Raw genomic sequence first — 17,557 nt, 5'->3', positions numbered from 1 at the left:
AGTCATGAGATGATCTGTGGAGCCAACTTTCATCTGCCAAGGGAGGCTCTTCATATCTGCAGTAGCACTCACCACAGATCAAGTTCTCCTCTTGATAATAATAAAGATTTGCCATATATTTGCAGACTGATCTGATAAATTGTATTACTGCTCTTACATAGGGGAGACAAGGGTTTTTTCCAGTTTCTGGCATTAAAGCAGCCTGTTTTTAACTTTCTGTTTCTCTAGCAAGTTCCTGCTGTTACATCAGTTCAGACCAGCTGAAAACCAACACAGTTAAAACTGAACTGTGCATGGGGCACTTGTAAAATTTTTGTGAAGACCCTGTATTATTCATTGCTTTGTGGAAATTGTTCAAGAAGTTAGATAAGCAAACATGCTTTAATCACAGCAATACCTTTAATCACAGGTATTTTACAATTACAAACATGACAGGGTTTATAGGGAGAAGCAACACATTTTATTGGATCAACAAACATGACTGGAAAGAACAGATGTGATTTGGGGCATATAAAGACTTTCTCAGGTCTGAAACAGAAGCAGCTATATTCAGATGAAGAACAGCCATGCTGAGGCAGGAGTTTCACAAGCATTTCTTTTGTCAACAGCACCAATAAAAGCGTTTAAAAGATTATTGTAAACCCAATTCTATTTTGCCATCTGGCTCAGCCCCTCAGACAGCTGAACCAGCACAGCCACACTTGTGTGTGTGGGAACGAGGCCTTGGGGAGCCAGAGGAGATAAAGGGAAGTTTGGAGGTTGGTGAAGTGCCTCTGCACAATCCCTAAAAGAAATGCTCCCAAATTTTACCTCTGTATATTGGTGAATGACTTTATAGCAATGTTTAGTTCTTGCTGAGAAGACAAGGAGTGCTGTGAGGACACCAACCCTAGTGAACAGGAGGAGAACAGAAGAATAGTTTTGCCTATGTGAGTTGGGGAACAAAGAAGCCACCCTGCAATCCTTCCATGACCAGACCTGAGGACTCTGATACAGTTTCAGTCGACCTTTGGGCTCTGCCTGACTGAACCTAAGTTTAAAATTGCCTAAGCCTGTTGGCAGGGTCTTTTGAAAGAATCCATGGGTTTCCTTCAAGGATAGATATCCAAAACCTCACGCAAATAGCAAATACTGGCTCTGACATGAAAAAGAAGTTTGAAGCAACATGGTGCTATGGCTTCCACCTGCTGGGAAATGCTTGGATTTGGGTTTTTTTTCCAAAGACAAAAGCACTCTACTTGCTCTCTTTCAAACCTACTCAAGTATCAATCACAGAAGGCATCATCTTTACAGCACTAACACTGCATTAGGCAGACCAGGCAGGCACTGTGAAGAATTCCAGACTGCACCATTGCTCAGAATAAGTGAATGTGATCTTCTGGCTATGTCTCTGAATGAGGGTTCAGAAAAACAACTGCAGCTCCTGACTGTAGTCCAAATGTCTTGTATGCTTCAGGTTACCACTTAAACACTCATCAAAACCTCCCCCATATTTAGGATATTGGGAAACATGTAGGAGATGGTGGCATAAGCAGATTAAAAAATAAAGACGGAAATAGTAATAATAAAAAAGAACCAAACTGAAATGCCACTAAATCTCAGGTAAAAAGCCATCCAAATCTAAAAATAAAGGAAATGTAAAAACCTTATATACAAAGTAAATGTCAGACTGAGCACAACTAATGCTAGTCCTAGACTGACTATTGATTTAGAATACCCTGCAAAGTTAAAAAAAAAAAACACATGGATGGTCAATAAAACAAGAGATAATTTATTTCCAGTTGAAACCTTTTCTGTTCACATGGGTGTGGACTGCTGACACACAATGCTATGACCTACCAGCTGCAGTTCTGGGGAATGACGTGGTGTCCATGGTTTCCCTCCCACCCTCCGTGGAAAATGCCTGCAGAAGATGTGCCAGCAGTTCAGATGCACTCCGAGCAGCAGCAAAGCCTTTGCATCAAAACTTTGCAGAGCTTGCCAGGTTGCAAACAGAGCAGACTCTCAGACCATTATCTTTATTTCAGCTGGCCAAATAAATCAGAACCAGGGGGTAAATTTCCAGCACGGTGTGTAATGGGTTTAACTTCAGAATGTCCATGACTGTCAGCCACAGCTGAATGTCTCACTCACCGAGCCTGCTGCTCTACATTTACTGCCATAATAAACACCAACAACCTAATCCTGCAGCAGTTTACTCAGCAAAATCCCCGCTGATTTTAGCAGGACCTGTGCCTAAGGGAATGGTGCAGCACCAGGCACGTTACAGGCAGAAACAGGTAAGCTCAGTGAAACCTAAAGCAGTTGGCATCCCTTTGTTCCTCGCCTAGCACAGCTCTGCCTGCCAGAGATGGCAACACTGCCTTTGTCACTGAAGCAAACACACTAATTTCTCTTGTGCCAGATCTTCCTCACCTCTTCTGTCATAGCCAAAAAAACCCATCCACATATCAAGAGGTAAGTCAGTCCCATTCTCTGGAGCTCATTATCTGAATATCCTGCAAACTGTGTCCTATTGCCCTTAGTTTTATGCCCACATAAAGTGTTGGGCAATTCTATTCCCCTGCTGTCTGTTTGGTCTCTTTAAGGCTCTTCAGTAGCTGAGATGTTCTCCTGGGCAATCGAGTACTTTAGCTAGAACTGCCACAGTGTTTAGCACTACAGTAACTGCTGCCAGAAAGGCTTTTTCACTGCTTTATAAATCTGAGCTGGTGTCACACCTTGTTCTCCAGTAATATTTTTCAACTTCGCCTGAAATCCACCAGTATAGCAGTGTTCTTGGAAGTTCTTAATCTTGCAAATTTTCCAAATGATGGTTATTCTAGAGTGGGTATTTTCAGTAGGGAATGATGGGCACAGAACTCAAATCCTTGCCCCCTCTCCCTTCTTTTTCCCTGTCCACTTTTTCCTGGTAGAATCCGTTCATCAGAACATGGTCCTCAGTAGGAGAGTAAATTGTTTTTTACTTAATTTAAATCTGGTAAATAATGCTTCAGACAGGTCTGGTGTACAGTGCATCTGCACAGAGACTGAATAACCACCCAAAGAATCACAGAATGGTTTGGGTTGAAAGAGCCCTTTAGTGATCATCTTGTCCAAGCCCCGTGGCCTGACTCCCTCCTTGGCCCTGTTATTCATCACCACAGACAGAAACTTGAGCTCTGGCAGTGCTGAACATCACACACACTCACACAAGTGATGTTACATACCAATGGGAGAGTTCCAGGTCCTTTTGCCCAGCTTTGCACATCAGAGTGTGTGATACGATTTCCTGAGATTGTGTGGAATTGATTAACGCTCCAGGCAAAGCCACGGACTTTTAAACTATATAGATTAGGATAAAATGCAGCCTACTGATATCGTTGTTGGATGTTTTAATGAAGGCTAAAGACAGAATGCAAAGCTAATGGCAAACAGATTTTAGATTCTGAGAAATACTCTAAAAATCATTGTGTTCTAAAATCAGAGGCCCTGGGCACGTGTCTGGACTGAGTTAATACTGTAAGCATACCTTTTATTGGAGGTGACAGGTATTCTCCAGCCTTTGATCTGGCTAAGCTCTGTATCAGAGATCTCTATCTGCAGAGGGAGCCTCGGAACCCAGACCGTCACTTCTAATTGGGTGGTAAAATGTTGATAAGTGAAGTTAACAATAGTATCCACTTTGCTTTTCATTTCCTTGCCATTAACGAAGATGGAGTCGCAGCTGTCAGAAACCTTAAAAAAAAATAATAAAAAAAAATTAGGAAATGAATAAAAGTTCCTGAGGAAGCACAAGGAGTGATACATCAGACCAAAGACAACACTGAAAATGTAAGTCATGCATATTGCATTTTCAGTTTTCTAATTAGGAGCAAACAGTGATAAATGGACCCCAGGGAAAGAGTTCTGCTCTCCTCAAAGAATACTACTCAAACCACAAAAATAATTTAATGATGTTATATAACCTGTGTGAATCTTTTATACTAGGCAAATTAAACTCTTCATGAATCAAACTCCATGTGCATCAACGTTTATGTTTACAACTTGCTTAAAGAACCAGGAAAAAAAATGGGGCCATATGTTAGTAAGAAAAAGACTGACTCAGAACCATAAACCAGAATCCTTTCCCTTTTCCTTGAGCACTGTAATGCTGAAAGACAAAGATCCCCGTATGGCTGATGAGCAGAAGTGCAGCAGAAGTATTAACTTTTAGAACTTCTCAGTAATTGTTTTAACAAAATGTATTCATAGTTGCTTTTTGTGTCTTTCTATGAAATCACTGCCAAAACGAGCATGTGGGCTCTATACTACAACTCATCTGCCCTCTTGGTTTCAGGGATCCTCTGGCACAAAATGAAGGTCCTGAGCACAGAACCTATTTATATGAAGAACACGAGGTAGCAACACATTTAACCTGCACCCTGGAAAGACAGGACTCCTTCTCCATGAGTTTTCTAATATATTTATGACTGTGTATATATTTTCAGATTATATACCCATACACACATTTAGACTCATGTATAACATGCTCATATATATGTGTATACATGCACATGTAACATGAACTTGTATCCATATACAGGTTTACATTCTGCTGGGGAGAGAGAGAGAGAGGGGGGATAGTTTCTAATGGAATCCATGTACTGTGGTTTTAATCTTTTAAACCCCACAGCTCATGAGATGTAGCTGTGCTACTGAAATGGACTTTGTTCTCTTGTCAGGACTGTTCTGTGTCATGTTGTACAATGCACTGGGACTTGGATCCGCAGGGATCTTGGCTAAGCCAGCGGTTAAATTCTGGTTTCCTGGAGTTACTGAGATTAACTCATGTAGACTTCAGTGCTGAAATACAGGTTGGCTTTCCTCTGCACACCTACCTCAATTTTTTTCAGATATTAACAGGAATTGGGGGCTATTGAGCCTAGAAAAATTACAGAAAATCTCTGTAGAGATTTTGTTTTGCTCACAAAATATCCAATACTCATATGTAAAAGAAAAGAAGTGCACTTCCACATTAGCTATTTTCAAGTCAGCTTCTCAGATCCTACTCAGTGTACTGAAACTCCAACCAATTGCTTCTTTACAAAGGGCTAAGTCAGGTGGTGAGGGAAGGGCAAAAGAAATTAAGTCACTCTTCTGGAAACAATACTCCTTCCATGTAAATGCTTAATGAGTACAAGAATATAAAAAAAAAATAAATCTAGATAATCTGATAAAGAGCTTAAAATGGACTCCAGGCTCAGGAGTACCACAAACGAGATGGAGCATATTCAGAATCTTTCTTCCCCCCCCCTTGTAATGTGTCACAAGTGTCTCTGGAAAGTTTAAGCACATTAAGCAAGCCCATTAATTGAATGAGCAGTTGAGATTCTAAACCATAAAGCCTACATCTAGGGAGTTTTGTGAGAATTAATACAAGACAGAAATAATTAAGAAAACTCAAAGAGGGAGGGATAAACATCAAGACTGGATCAGGGGAATAACTAATATCTGACAAGACAGCAGCTAATATTTCAGATTCTCTTCTTGCTGCTTCAAATGTTCTTGTCTTCTTTACAGCAGGCGAGAAAGGTGCTAAATTAGGGAACTGAAAGATGGGCATTAATTGTAGCTATAAAAATATATGTCTAGGCTTACAAATTTCACAGTATATGTCAGAGTACATTTCAGAGTATATGTCTAAACAGAGATATTTAGTCATTTATATACTGACCAAGAGGTAAGTACAAATCAGTATGCATAACTATGCTATAGTTCACCCAGTGGTCTTGTGTAGCATTCAGAGCTCTTGATTCACTTAAGTGTATATTAAGTGAATAGCCCAGAAAATAATCCAACCCAGGCTGGAAAACTTGAAGAGAGACATTATTGTTTCAGTTCTCTATCTGGAATTTGGGTTTACTCTATTAGGTACAAGCCAACCAGATAATTTAAAGGAAAATTAAGTTTGTACAAGTAAGGATGAAAACAACTGCAGCCAGCTGAATCCACTTGAATCCCATGATAAGGCAGGCTAGACTAAAGCTCAAAGAGGAAGCCTCAACTGCACTCACACATGTTTAACTACTGCCATGTTTCATTCCCTAACCTTACAGCCACTGTTACTTGAAAGTAAATTTGGTTCAGCTGAAGGAAATGAGAACCTTGAGCATGTATAGAAAATGTCTAGTACTCCTATTTCACTTGGGACCTGCTGCACACTGAGGAAAGAACACTGATTTCATCCAGGTCTCACATGGGAACTCTGATTTCATGCTAACAGCACTCTGGTGCTCCTCCAAAGTGAAGAGGGATGGAGACACACACATTGAGCTTTGGGGACTCAGTGCCTGCTCTATTCTCTGGCCAATGGCCTACAGCAAATGTTGCCCTTCACTTTCTCTCCTTTAAAGTCCCCTCCATACTTTTCTAGCCACACTCTGACTGCCAGAAGTGGCTCATGATGCTGCCGGAAGGGGAACTTGTACGACCTGCTGCTGGGGTTTGGGGAGGGCATCCCTGTTTACATCAGAAAATGCACAGATTTGCCACGGGGCAAGTTCTGCCACAGCAGGGAAACATGGGCAGAGCTGCATTAGCAGGTGACTTAACACAGAGAATTCTTTTGAGCTGCTGATTCTGAGGGAACAAAGAGGAAAGCGGCTGTTAAATCTCTCCTGCAAACATTACACAGTGAGTAGAATCAGAATGCCACCCTCTCATCTAAAATGCACAGAACAAGCCTTTTTAAAACAGTCTGTCACCATCTATTGTCAACTGCCTGACTGTACCAGAAAGTGCAGTTTGAGACAGTCTGCAAGCAGGAGGGCAGGCTGGCCGTGATGTGTACCCGTATTGCAGGTCAAGGGAAAGAGAGCTGCAATTAACCTCTCCGGGCTTTGAAGCAGGTGGTTGGCTTCAATCCCCACAAGTGATTGTAAAAAGCACAATTTGCCCTGTACAGTCTGTCACAGCCTCCTCATTTTAGACCAATCCAGAACAGAAGTAGCTACCAGACCGAAAGAGTAAGTGGGAAACTACTGGTTGTTCAGGTCAGCAAAGGTTTATGTACCCTTTGGGTCAACAGGTAGAACAGAGAACTGACAAGGAGACAACTAAATGCCTGCTTGTGGTTCATCTTTGCATGCAGGTTCAATTCCAAAGCTCATACCTCATCTTCAGCTTTGTAAGGAGGCCGAATGAGAGGGATGTGACAGGAGGCAGTCACAGTCCTTGTGTACAAAATACAAACTGTAATTTATACTCAGGTCTGACATGTCATGACGAGGAGCTAGAAGCAAGATTGAAAGGAAACCCCTTTGCCCAGGAAAGCACAGACTTGGAAAAACAGATAATATACTGAAGGGCTGTGTGCTCAAGAGACCAGAAAACTGTGAGGGTCTGATCCATAGGCTCGTGAAGGGGATTACCATTTACACAGATGTACAGAGCTCCACGTGGACAACATGAGACCATTTCAATAGCAGCTCGGCAGCAATCAACATCACAGAATTAGTGATACCCTATTGTTTTATTGAAGAAGCCCCTGCTCATTTTCTCTGCAGATTTAACACTACTGATGAAGAGAAGCAGGAAATGGAGGGAGGAGGGAGATGAGACTAGGTATAGCTTGTAATGATGAGAATGGGTATTTGAAGTTTTAGAGAGTTTTTACCATTTAACCCCCATTGAAATGCAGTGAACTAGAGGGAAGGACAGCATGGAAGACATTAACAGTTTGGTTTAACAATGTAGACAATTGCTGTGGCTTAGAAAAGGTGCAATGATCCATGAATGTACAATGAGAGTTTAAAAACCTGCTGTACAGAATGAAGTGTGCACTATTCAAAAACTGTTGATCTATGCAAAATTATTAAGCAACACATGAGATCTGCCAGGATTTCAGTCCCAGGTGCAGAGCAGCTGCTCTCATTTGCTTTCCCACGTGCCGAGCAGGGGCGTTCCTGCTGGAGATGATAAGTTTGGTGGACACACAGGTTGAAAGGGGAAGACCAAAGAAGGTGGGTGTGCTTTCAGACTCCAGCCCACTGCTCAGCCTGAGTTCAGGCTCAGTGGGAAGTGCTGAGCACCCACAGTGGTGGAACAGCTGCTCACAAGGGAAGCCACTCTGGCATCTCGTTCTTATTGATTATGGAGAGAGAATACTGGAAGCAATTGGGGGGCAGCTAATAGCAGTAAATGGGGGCTGCCAAAATGTTCCCTGCTCCGTGTAACAAGATCCTTTACCCATCAGCTGTGCTTTTAATTGCACTTTCTCTACAAAAAATGCAAGCTGAGGAACTCTGTCAGAATTAAAAGTTACTGTGCCTGCTCTCCCCACGGCTTTATCATCACCATGTCCAGATTGAGAAAGAGAGATCATCTTCATTAGGTCAGATCCACGGCCATATGGATCCTGGTCTTTGGAAGATAAGAGAATGTCTTTGCTCACAGTACCTGGTTCAGTGGTTGGTCCACCAGGAATGTCAGCTCCCCTGCACAAGAAGAAATGATGCTTGATACCAATAACTAAATTATGGTGGTGGCTGTGTTGCTGTTGGTCTTAGCACAGGCATTTCTACAGCTGGTTGGGAAACCAGATGGGACTCTGATGTGTGAAAGAAAAATGGGATGGAACTGGTAGGGGATAGAGCGTGTCTTTTTAAGCTTGATCCAACCCTTGTTGAAGTAAATGAGAGACTTTCTACTGATTTACTGGCCTCAGACCAGGAGTTTTCAAGGATGTGAGGACTTAACTGTCTATTGTAATGCCATGACAGCAAACTGTGACACAAGCTTGGAACGGAGATTTTAGGCAGTGTTTTTTAAGAGGTATGTCATATTTCAAGTTGTTTGGACAAACTGCAATTATCCCTTGATGGAGCAACAGTTCCACTGCCAGGATGCAGAAGAGCAGGTGCACATGAAACTTATTTCATGTGGTTCAAGCGGATTTCAATCAGCACAGTTTGTTTGGCATTCATCTCCTACTTTTGTTGATAATAAGAAGACATGGAGAGGAGCTCAGAGCAGGATCTCCTACTTCCTTGTCCGTTTGTGATCAAAATCGTGCCAGTCCCATTCTTGCTCCATGAGTTTCTGTTTCTTTTAAGCAATCTAGTATGCAAGTCAGCATGGCTTCTGTTTGCCTTGTCACCATGATGCAGTGCCTCTCCTGGGCCAACATCCTTCCCAGACAGGCACGCTTATCTCTAGACAGACATCTTCATACTCTGTGCTGAGATAAAGGATCTCTCACCAGCTCAAATTCTAAGCACATTCTTGTCTGAGGTGGCTTTTGCTTAAGTATTTGATCCTTACACTTCTGCAGATGAGGCATTACCAACACTTGTTAGTTTAAATAAACATCCACACTCTTCACATTCATCAGCTGGTATCCCAGAAGGGCTTAAGAGTTGTTTATCTGGTGAGACCCCAGCATATGGTACCAGCTCTTTCTTGCACTGACTCTAATTACAAACACTGAACCCGCTCAGTAAAAACTGTTAATTAGGTGAAAACAACACATATGTTTGAACTATAAACTAAGGTGGTTTTTTCCCCCCCTGCTCTGCTTTTCCCCCCACTTGAATTGCTCGCACAAATGGGGTTACAGGCTGACAGAATAATTTGTACATTGGTAAGAAAAGTGAGAAGGGACAATATTCAGGCAGATGTAACATCAGATGTAACGGTTTTTGTAAAATAATGGGCTTTAAAAGTAATTTGCTATGTACTAAGTAAACTTAGTGCTCATGATTCATGGCTCTAATCCCTGTGACTGAAATTTAAGATCTAAGGCTCCATGAAATTAAAGAAAAAGGAACAATTACATGCATATTCATTCAATTTCATGTGTTCCATATCCTTCAATTTTTTTTCCAATGAAATTTTAACAGGGGAAATAGAAGTTTCTAAAGACTTGAAAAAAAAACCCCAGTGGATCAGTTCTAAGCGCTGAGGCTAACACGCTCTTCTGCTCCTGTTGGCTTCCCGACCTTCCTGGAGAGTGCAAGTCAACTCCACGTTTCCTCATCTCCACAAATATTTCATATTTGCTACGACACAGTATGCAAAAAGCTCAAGGACACTAAGTGTGTACAGAACCCGTGGAGGACACTGGGCAACTCAGCCCTTCCCGGCTGCACAGAAATGCTGGGGAGCAAAGAGGAGGATGCTCACGACAGGGTCAGTGCCAGTGGAGTCCCTGTGCTGCTCCTGGGCTACTCCAGAGAGGAAAGGAGCTCTGTGTGCTGCCCCCCTTCCCTGTGAATGCAGTGTGAATATATGGCAACTGCACCAGCCCTGTAAAGCCCAGAAAAAGACCAGACAGACAAGCAGTAAAGCTTGTGAGCTTAACAGTATTAAGGGTAATGTCTTAAGTCATGAATATTTGCCACACTAATCTAGCCTTTAATCTTGTCCCAATAACACAAGGATACACAATCCTTATCCTAAAGGATCAACAGAAAAGCAGAAAAAAAAAGAATCCAGAAAGAGCTCCTAAATGCACAGTCATATGCTTTTATTTTGTAAAGAAAACTCTGGTCCCATGCCTAAACACTAATGCATCAACATTCATAAGTTTTCCCAGCTAGTTTTCAGTGTCTGAGCAACAAATAATTCATTAATTGGTAAAACAGGAAAAAAGGGACATTCAGACAGCCAACACAGCCAACAATAGCAGCCCTCAAACTGCATCCATTCACCCAAGTGCTTCAATAACATTATTTGGAGAGAATTATTTGGAGAGAATTATTTGGAGAACTTTTTAAAACCTGCGAGTCGCGGTGAAAACAAATGTCAAAATGCCTACATTTTGGATGACACAAAATTTACCTTTTTTTCACAGAGCTCTTCAGAAACCATGACCTATGAAAATCAATACTTTGCTATTGGCTTTCACGTAAAGGCAAAGATTGAATTACCAGAAAACTCAGTGTAGAGCTACCTGACTCCTTCACTGTGCATTATCTTTGCTTCAAAGCCCAAAAGATAAGGGTGGCTTCTTTCTCACCAAGTAAGAGCCTGTTAAAATCCAGCTACAAATGAGTTGTTCTTCCTATCCATCAGTCTTTCTCCCATCTACAGCCCCAGTCCATGGACTTGTATGAACTCTGTCTGAATGCCAAGACAGATCTGTACAGTTCTTCAGTTTCCCCATCGAATCTGGGCAAAAACAACCGTTCCAAGTCATGCATGAAAGATAAGTGACAAACTGCAGACTGCTGCCATAAGTCTTCTGTTGTAATTTAGGATTTTTCTCTTTTGGTTTGTTTTTTGACATCTTCCCTTAGGGCTGTGTAGATACAGAAAAAACATGCCAGAGTGAGAGAACATAAAAAACAGGGGAGCAGTGGAAAAAGGTTTCTATCTTCTCTTAAAATTAGACCAGTTCACTTCATCACAAGAGAAGTATATGTAAAAGCTATGGACAAAATAAAAACATATCCCTGGAATCACAGAAAACATATGAATCTGGCTTTTTTACCAGAAGTTACGAGCTCTCTTTCCTAACCACAAAGCCTACAGGTGTTATATGACCTTAACAGGAATTCAACCAGCAGTGTAACAAAGGGTGAGCAAACCAGGACAGGTTGCTTGTCTGGATCATTACTTCTTTAATGATGCCACATCTGCCTAATCACTCAGACATCTTCCCTAAAAGCCTCTGGTAAGGGGCCTCAGGAAATGCATTTGCCACTGATACAGCATGGAAGGGGCCTGGCAGCTTCACCAGAGCATATCCTGGTGTCTGTCTGCAGGGGAGAGATGCTGCTACTCCCCATTCAGAGGGTCAAATGATGCCGTGGTGACACACCACTTGAACACTGAGTAAAAAAGCTCCTTAGGCAGTAAATTTGTTGTGTTTAATACCGCTGTTACACACACAGAGATACTGAGTGCATGGAGGTGTAGACAGTGGGGAAAAAAAAAATACTTCCAGATTGTATCTGAAAAGGAAATGGTGTCATTAAAAATGGCACTTTGTTAAAAATTCCCGAAAAAAAGTAGGGATAGGAAAAGCCTATGGTAAAAACAACTAGAAGAAGAGCCAAGGAAAGCAAAATGGAAATAAAGTAGCCAGGTAACCAGAATATGAAGCAGGTTGAGAGCACCAGCATATGTACCTGATTGAGCTGTACATTAATTAGCCTGGATTTTGGTAAAAATATCTTACAATTTTACATGTACTGCAGGCTCAAGCCCATTAACCCAAGATGAATTCTTTGCCATGGCTGCATTCCAAAATACTTAAAGTTAGCAGAGATTTTATATGAATTATATATAATATGAGTGATAATATATTTAGTCACATTGTCAGTCCCAAGCAGGCTTACTCAGAGGGACATGATGAGAGAACAACCCAGGTGCAATGTAGATGTGAAGTGTTCCATGCACAGATACAGAAACCATTCTCCCATTAAATCTTAGGTTCTGCTCTTACTTTCTTCTCCTAGTTTGCTACAGCCATGAAAAACAAGTTAATGTGAAGCACAGATTTCATTTCTTAATTAATGCATGATTATTCTTTTGTACAATTGTTCTCTGGAGACACTCCCTCCCCCATTCATACAAGTCATACAGAGACAATTTAAACCAATGCTGTGACCATCACATTTCTGGCCAGGCAGAACACAAGTCCTGTGCCACTCCAATTGCATCCCAGGCATCCCTGCCACAGGGTACCAGGTGCTGCACTGTGGTTTTATACTCTCCATGCAATCAGCACTGAAGGCTGACCAGATTTTGCCTTCATTTTCTTTAAGAAACTCATGTTTCTTCTCTTCTCCACTGATCTTGGAGTTTTCTTAATACTGGTTTCTCGGCTGACATCACATGAATTTTTTTTTTTTTACAATGTTTGTGCTGCAGGTGCACTTTGGAGGCTGTGATAGGACAGCTGTCATCTCCTTCTCTGCAGCTTCATTTCCTATTTCATCCTGAAATCTTCAAATAGTTTCTTGCCTTGATCTCCCACTTCTGTGGCAGAGGAGGGTTTAGTGAAGTTTTATTTGGGATTTTAACCACACTTGCTGCCAATAACCACAGAATTTTTTCTCTCCATTCACCTTATTCTGCTGTGTATATTCTTACAGTTCATAGCTATGTGGCTTCCCCTATCTGTTCTATTCTCCATACAGAAAGACTTTCAAAAGGGGTTTAGGAGAGGGGGATCCCCACATCCCCATGGAACACATTCTTGCACATTCACCAATATTTGACAAAGCCAAAAGAGTCCTTCCATCAAAATCACTTTGGCCAGTGTGGCAGGCACCAGGGAGCACCACATGTCCACTTTATTCTCTGTTTGCTAAAGGATAACAAGAAAAAGGAGACAAAGGTTCTCACCACTGACAGAGTTCTTAACTGTAAATACCTCCAGAATTTCAAGGAGCGAAAAGCTCATGAGTTTCAAGGAAATAATTTCTGCCTGCCAATAATCTCATCTCTATAGCGTGACATCCCCTCCAGCAGGCGTCTCTGAAGTCACTTTGTAGCTACCAAAGCTATCAGCTTCTGTTCACTGAAACAACTCTATTAAGTCTCATGTTTTATGCAGGTCATAGATGCAGCCCTATTGACTGAACTTGAGAGAGCACCCTTCTTTGTAGCAGTGAGATGTTTGTTTTTCACCACTTTGCTGCCTTCCCTGTTGCCCAACACGACAGCCCCTGCAGCTGGTGAAGGTCACCAGTTCTCAGGGAATTCATGTTCAGTGCAGGGCACCTGCACTTATTGATTCAACATTAAGGGCCATTCTCATGCAGATGTGTTCTGCTTTGCCAATCCATAGTCCACTTCATCTCTAGCTATGCACTCAGCTTCAAGGGGATTATGCAGCAAATATTTTATTCAAACCAGAATAATCAAAAACTCACTTCTGGGTTCCTGTGCTGCTTGACAGGCTGCTGTCTAGAAAACACACCTGTACTTTGCTGTTGCACCAGAGCCTTCAGAAGACATGGAAAAGGTTTGGTACAAAGGGTTCACTTCTCATGAGGTAAAAAAAGCCACCCCAGTTACAACAAATTGCACTCCTGGGCATCTCCTCTGCCTTCCTGGAGAGCAGCACACACACAGTGGCTGTAGCTACAGCCAAGGGGTTAGGAAAGATTGCACCCACATCCTGCACTGAACTGGGGAATTGGGAAGGGATGAGCTGCTCCAGTCAGATTTCTGCTTTTCAGGATACCTTATGTTTCTTTTCCTTAGTTCTCTTCTTGCCTGTCAGTCTCATCCTAGCCTTCTTTATTTAGAATCACCTTCATTTTCAGGTACCTCAGGCTTTTCCCTGAGCTTGCTGAACTCCGTGTGACAGGCAGAAAAATAATTCGAAAGACAGGCAGCAGCAGCCTCACTAAACAGCATCCTTTCTCACCCTGACCCACGGACTCACACAAGGTCATCAACCTTCTCTAAGGAGTGACACTCCTAGCACAAAACCATCTTTGCATTCTTCAAATGGGCCAAAGCTGGAGCCATCTTCTTACAAGAATTAAGGAGATCAAAGTTGGCAATAATATGTTTTTCCTCAGCAAAATTAGTTACACAGTATGAAGATATCAATAATAGCATAAGGCCATTAAACAAGCCACATTGTCAAGTTTGTGAAGAACAGAAGGTCTTAGCAAACGGCTGTCTACCAGACTTTAGAAAACCACACTCACCACCAACATCATAAAAAACAAACAAGCTGTAACTTAAGTAGTTCCAGTGGCATAGTATCCACAGCAAATACTGGGACACTCCCATACACCTTGGGCATTTGCTTTATTCAATAAAAAGCACACAAGAGAAGCCTCATAGTATCTCAGCTCTCCACTGTAAAAGTAGTGGCAGGATCTTCCCCATCTCACTGTGGTTAAGTGCAATTATTTATGATCCAGCTGCACCCCTGTGGTTACCTCTCACAAAGAGACAAAAAGCCATCCCTGGTGCTCTGCAGGAGAAGGTTAACTCTGGGGCTGCTGCAGGATGGGTTGTAAGGAGGTGTGGAGGAGACACAACCCTGGCAGTTTGCTCTAAGAATGCAGCCCCGTATTTGCAGCTGCCATTTCCCTTCTACCCTTTATTTGCTTCAGTGTTACTTTGCCCTCGTTTTTTGTACTCAGATCCTGAGTTCTTCACTCAGTAATTTTGAAAACGTTTTCCTGGCATTTATAGTGCACAAAATGTGCTTAAAAACACAGCAATGAAGCATTTACTCCAAGGAAGGATTTTCTCATTTTGCATTGATAATCTCTCATGCTAAACTCACTGCAGGTTGGGGAAATCTAAAAGTCTCCAGCTCCTGTGTGGCAGGGACTATTTAAGTCTGCAGATTTCCAGTATGGGTGTACTGAAATCTTTTATTTGTGGGGTGGCAATAAAAGATGTGGAGAGAAAATCTCCCCTGGCAACGTGTACTCTTGAAAGGCCCTTTCAAAGCAAATATTCCAGCAGTAAGAAATACTTCAGCATGCCACGTTCCCATTCTCCTTCCCTCACCCCCTCCCCAGCCTGTGCTCTTAGCATTGGAATAATAAATTTCTTTGTGCCCCATCTTACAAAAGTGTTCCACATCACCTTCATGCACCTGGCTGGGGAGGACCTAGCAATCATAGGTTATATTTTCACACAGAACTGTAAGTATTTTATGTTTCCTTGCAGCCAAGTGTTATCAACTGGCCATATAACGTTCAGTTTTGGGGAAAAAAAAAAAACTTAAATGATTGTATTCTGAAATACTGATTGCATCAAATGGCAACTAGATTGGAAGACAGTAATCATGCTGAGCTCAAGCGATTAAAAACTCACTTGGAAAATTGGCACTTGCTGAGCCTTTATGGAAAGAAATGAATTAAGAAGGAAAACAATAAGGAAGGGCATACATTAATTTTGCTCTGCAGTGGATAATTTTGAATGTAAGAGATCTGAGGAAGAACTGTGTGTCTTAAGGATTGTATGCTTTCAGAAGAAAACCTGAGAGCCACTGGAGGGGGACTGCAAATTAAATCCAAACAGTAATCTCAGAAGCAGCAATTGGAAAAGAGCAAATAAATAAAGTATATAAATAGGAGATAGCATTTCCTGCCAGCAACTTATCTTTTCAGACAATGCCTCTCAAACAAAGAAGTCCCCTTGCTGGCACTCCTGCCGGGCAATCTCTGTCTCAGCTCCCCGGGTGATGCCGTTCCCCTCCGCCCTGCTGGGCCTGCACTGGATGTTTGTACAAGTAACTCAATAAAGGATTACCTCCCAGAATGTCTATATTGTAGCAAGACCCGTGTAACTCTTGCTCAGCTGCGAGAGCTGCAGGGTGGGCACTGTGTCCACACCTCTTCTTTACAGGGGTTGAGCACCCTGTCAGCACTCCGCAAATAATCAATGCATGCAACTCGAATAGGCGCCCAAATCTTTTCCAATAAGGTACACAACCATTTTACAGCCTCTTCCTGACCCTTGCAAGAGTTCATGCCTCTCTGCTCATTATCCCCCTCTTTATTACAATACATCCTTTCCTCTGGCTCATAGATTTTGGATCCAGGCTCGTGTTTGAGGGAGGTTTGATCCTCCAGCCCAGGGCAGGACTGTGTTACTCAGCACACAGGACATCACCAGTGCTCCTGAGCAGGAACAGGCTGAAATTTCCCCTGAAAGAGTTGCAGGGCTCATTATCTGCTGTTAGAAAGCTGCTAAAATGTATTTTACATTTTTGGGAGGCCATACCCTGCAATGCTTCTCACAGACTACTCTTCACTCTCAGTAAATGGGGCTATTGGCACAATTATTATGGGAGCAGAAACAACAGGAGTGAGCATTCCAATGTCTGTCATGAGCATCACATGAGCTTTATAGCCAGGGACACCTCTCTACAGCATAGGTCTGTCTGACTTTGACAGAGTTCCAAACCTGCCCCACTGAGGAGCTCTAAAATGTGGAGGTGATGGAATTAGTTTTCACTTCCTGTTGAACAAATGCAAACTTGAAAGTTTTAATCCCTGCTTGACACTTTTTATATTTTTAAATACATACCTGGACCGTGTTTCATTTCAATAGCCTGACTCAACTCACAAAAACAACTCTAGCAATTCAAGGAAGCCTTTGGTGTGGGAGTGAATGTCATGGCACAGTGACATTGGTATAAATCAGACCTTAAGAACTGACAACACAAAACAAAGTGCTAAATCTGGCCATTTATTTAACCCTGAAGTCACTGTTCCCACTGAATCTGAGGGACCCTCTCACTAGAGTGCATCATGAATTGGAAGAAGAAAAACCACATCCCAGTGTGATTCTTCCATACTTCATGCAAATGGAAAAAGAAATCCATTTATAACTTCACTTTGTTCTTTCATCCTTATTTAATGAGCTGTCTGATTCAATAATCCAGCATTTAGCTACTATTCTTCAAGGCTTGATTTTCCCATTCTCCTCAAACTCCCAGATACACCCCAATCCTGAAGTACAAAGGTACAGATCTGCCAAGCTGCATGTCACTTCTCCTCTTGTTGCTGTTCCTACGAAGAACACCAAGCCAGTTTTCATTCTGATTTCCTATTCCATATAATGAGAATGCAAAAATATTAATAATTAAAAACACAGCAAGAAA

The 17,557-nt window shown here is 42.0% G+C and overlaps 1 protein-coding gene across 1 annotated transcript in view; it reads right to left on the bottom strand.

Moving 5' to 3' along the window:
- The window catches only part of TMEM132B (transmembrane protein 132B), a 225,931-nt gene that overhangs the window by 11,282 nt on the left and 197,092 nt on the right, over window positions 1-17,557 (bottom strand). The window contains exon 6 of the mRNA XM_050318218.1: window positions 3,512-3,717. Coding sequence (XP_050174175.1) covers window positions 3,512-3,717 — 206 coding nt within the window. The remainder of the gene's footprint in view (window positions 1-3,511; window positions 3,718-17,557) is intronic.

The sequence above is a fragment of the Myiozetetes cayanensis genome, unplaced genomic scaffold (genome assembly GCF_022539395.1).
Source record: "Myiozetetes cayanensis isolate MyiCay16 unplaced genomic scaffold, myiCay2020 scf21, whole genome shotgun sequence".
Lineage (NCBI taxonomy): Eukaryota > Metazoa > Chordata > Aves > Passeriformes > Tyrannidae > Myiozetetes > Myiozetetes cayanensis.
The sequence above is the reverse complement of the archived record's forward strand: the minus strand, read 5'-3'. Positions and strand labels throughout refer to the sequence as shown.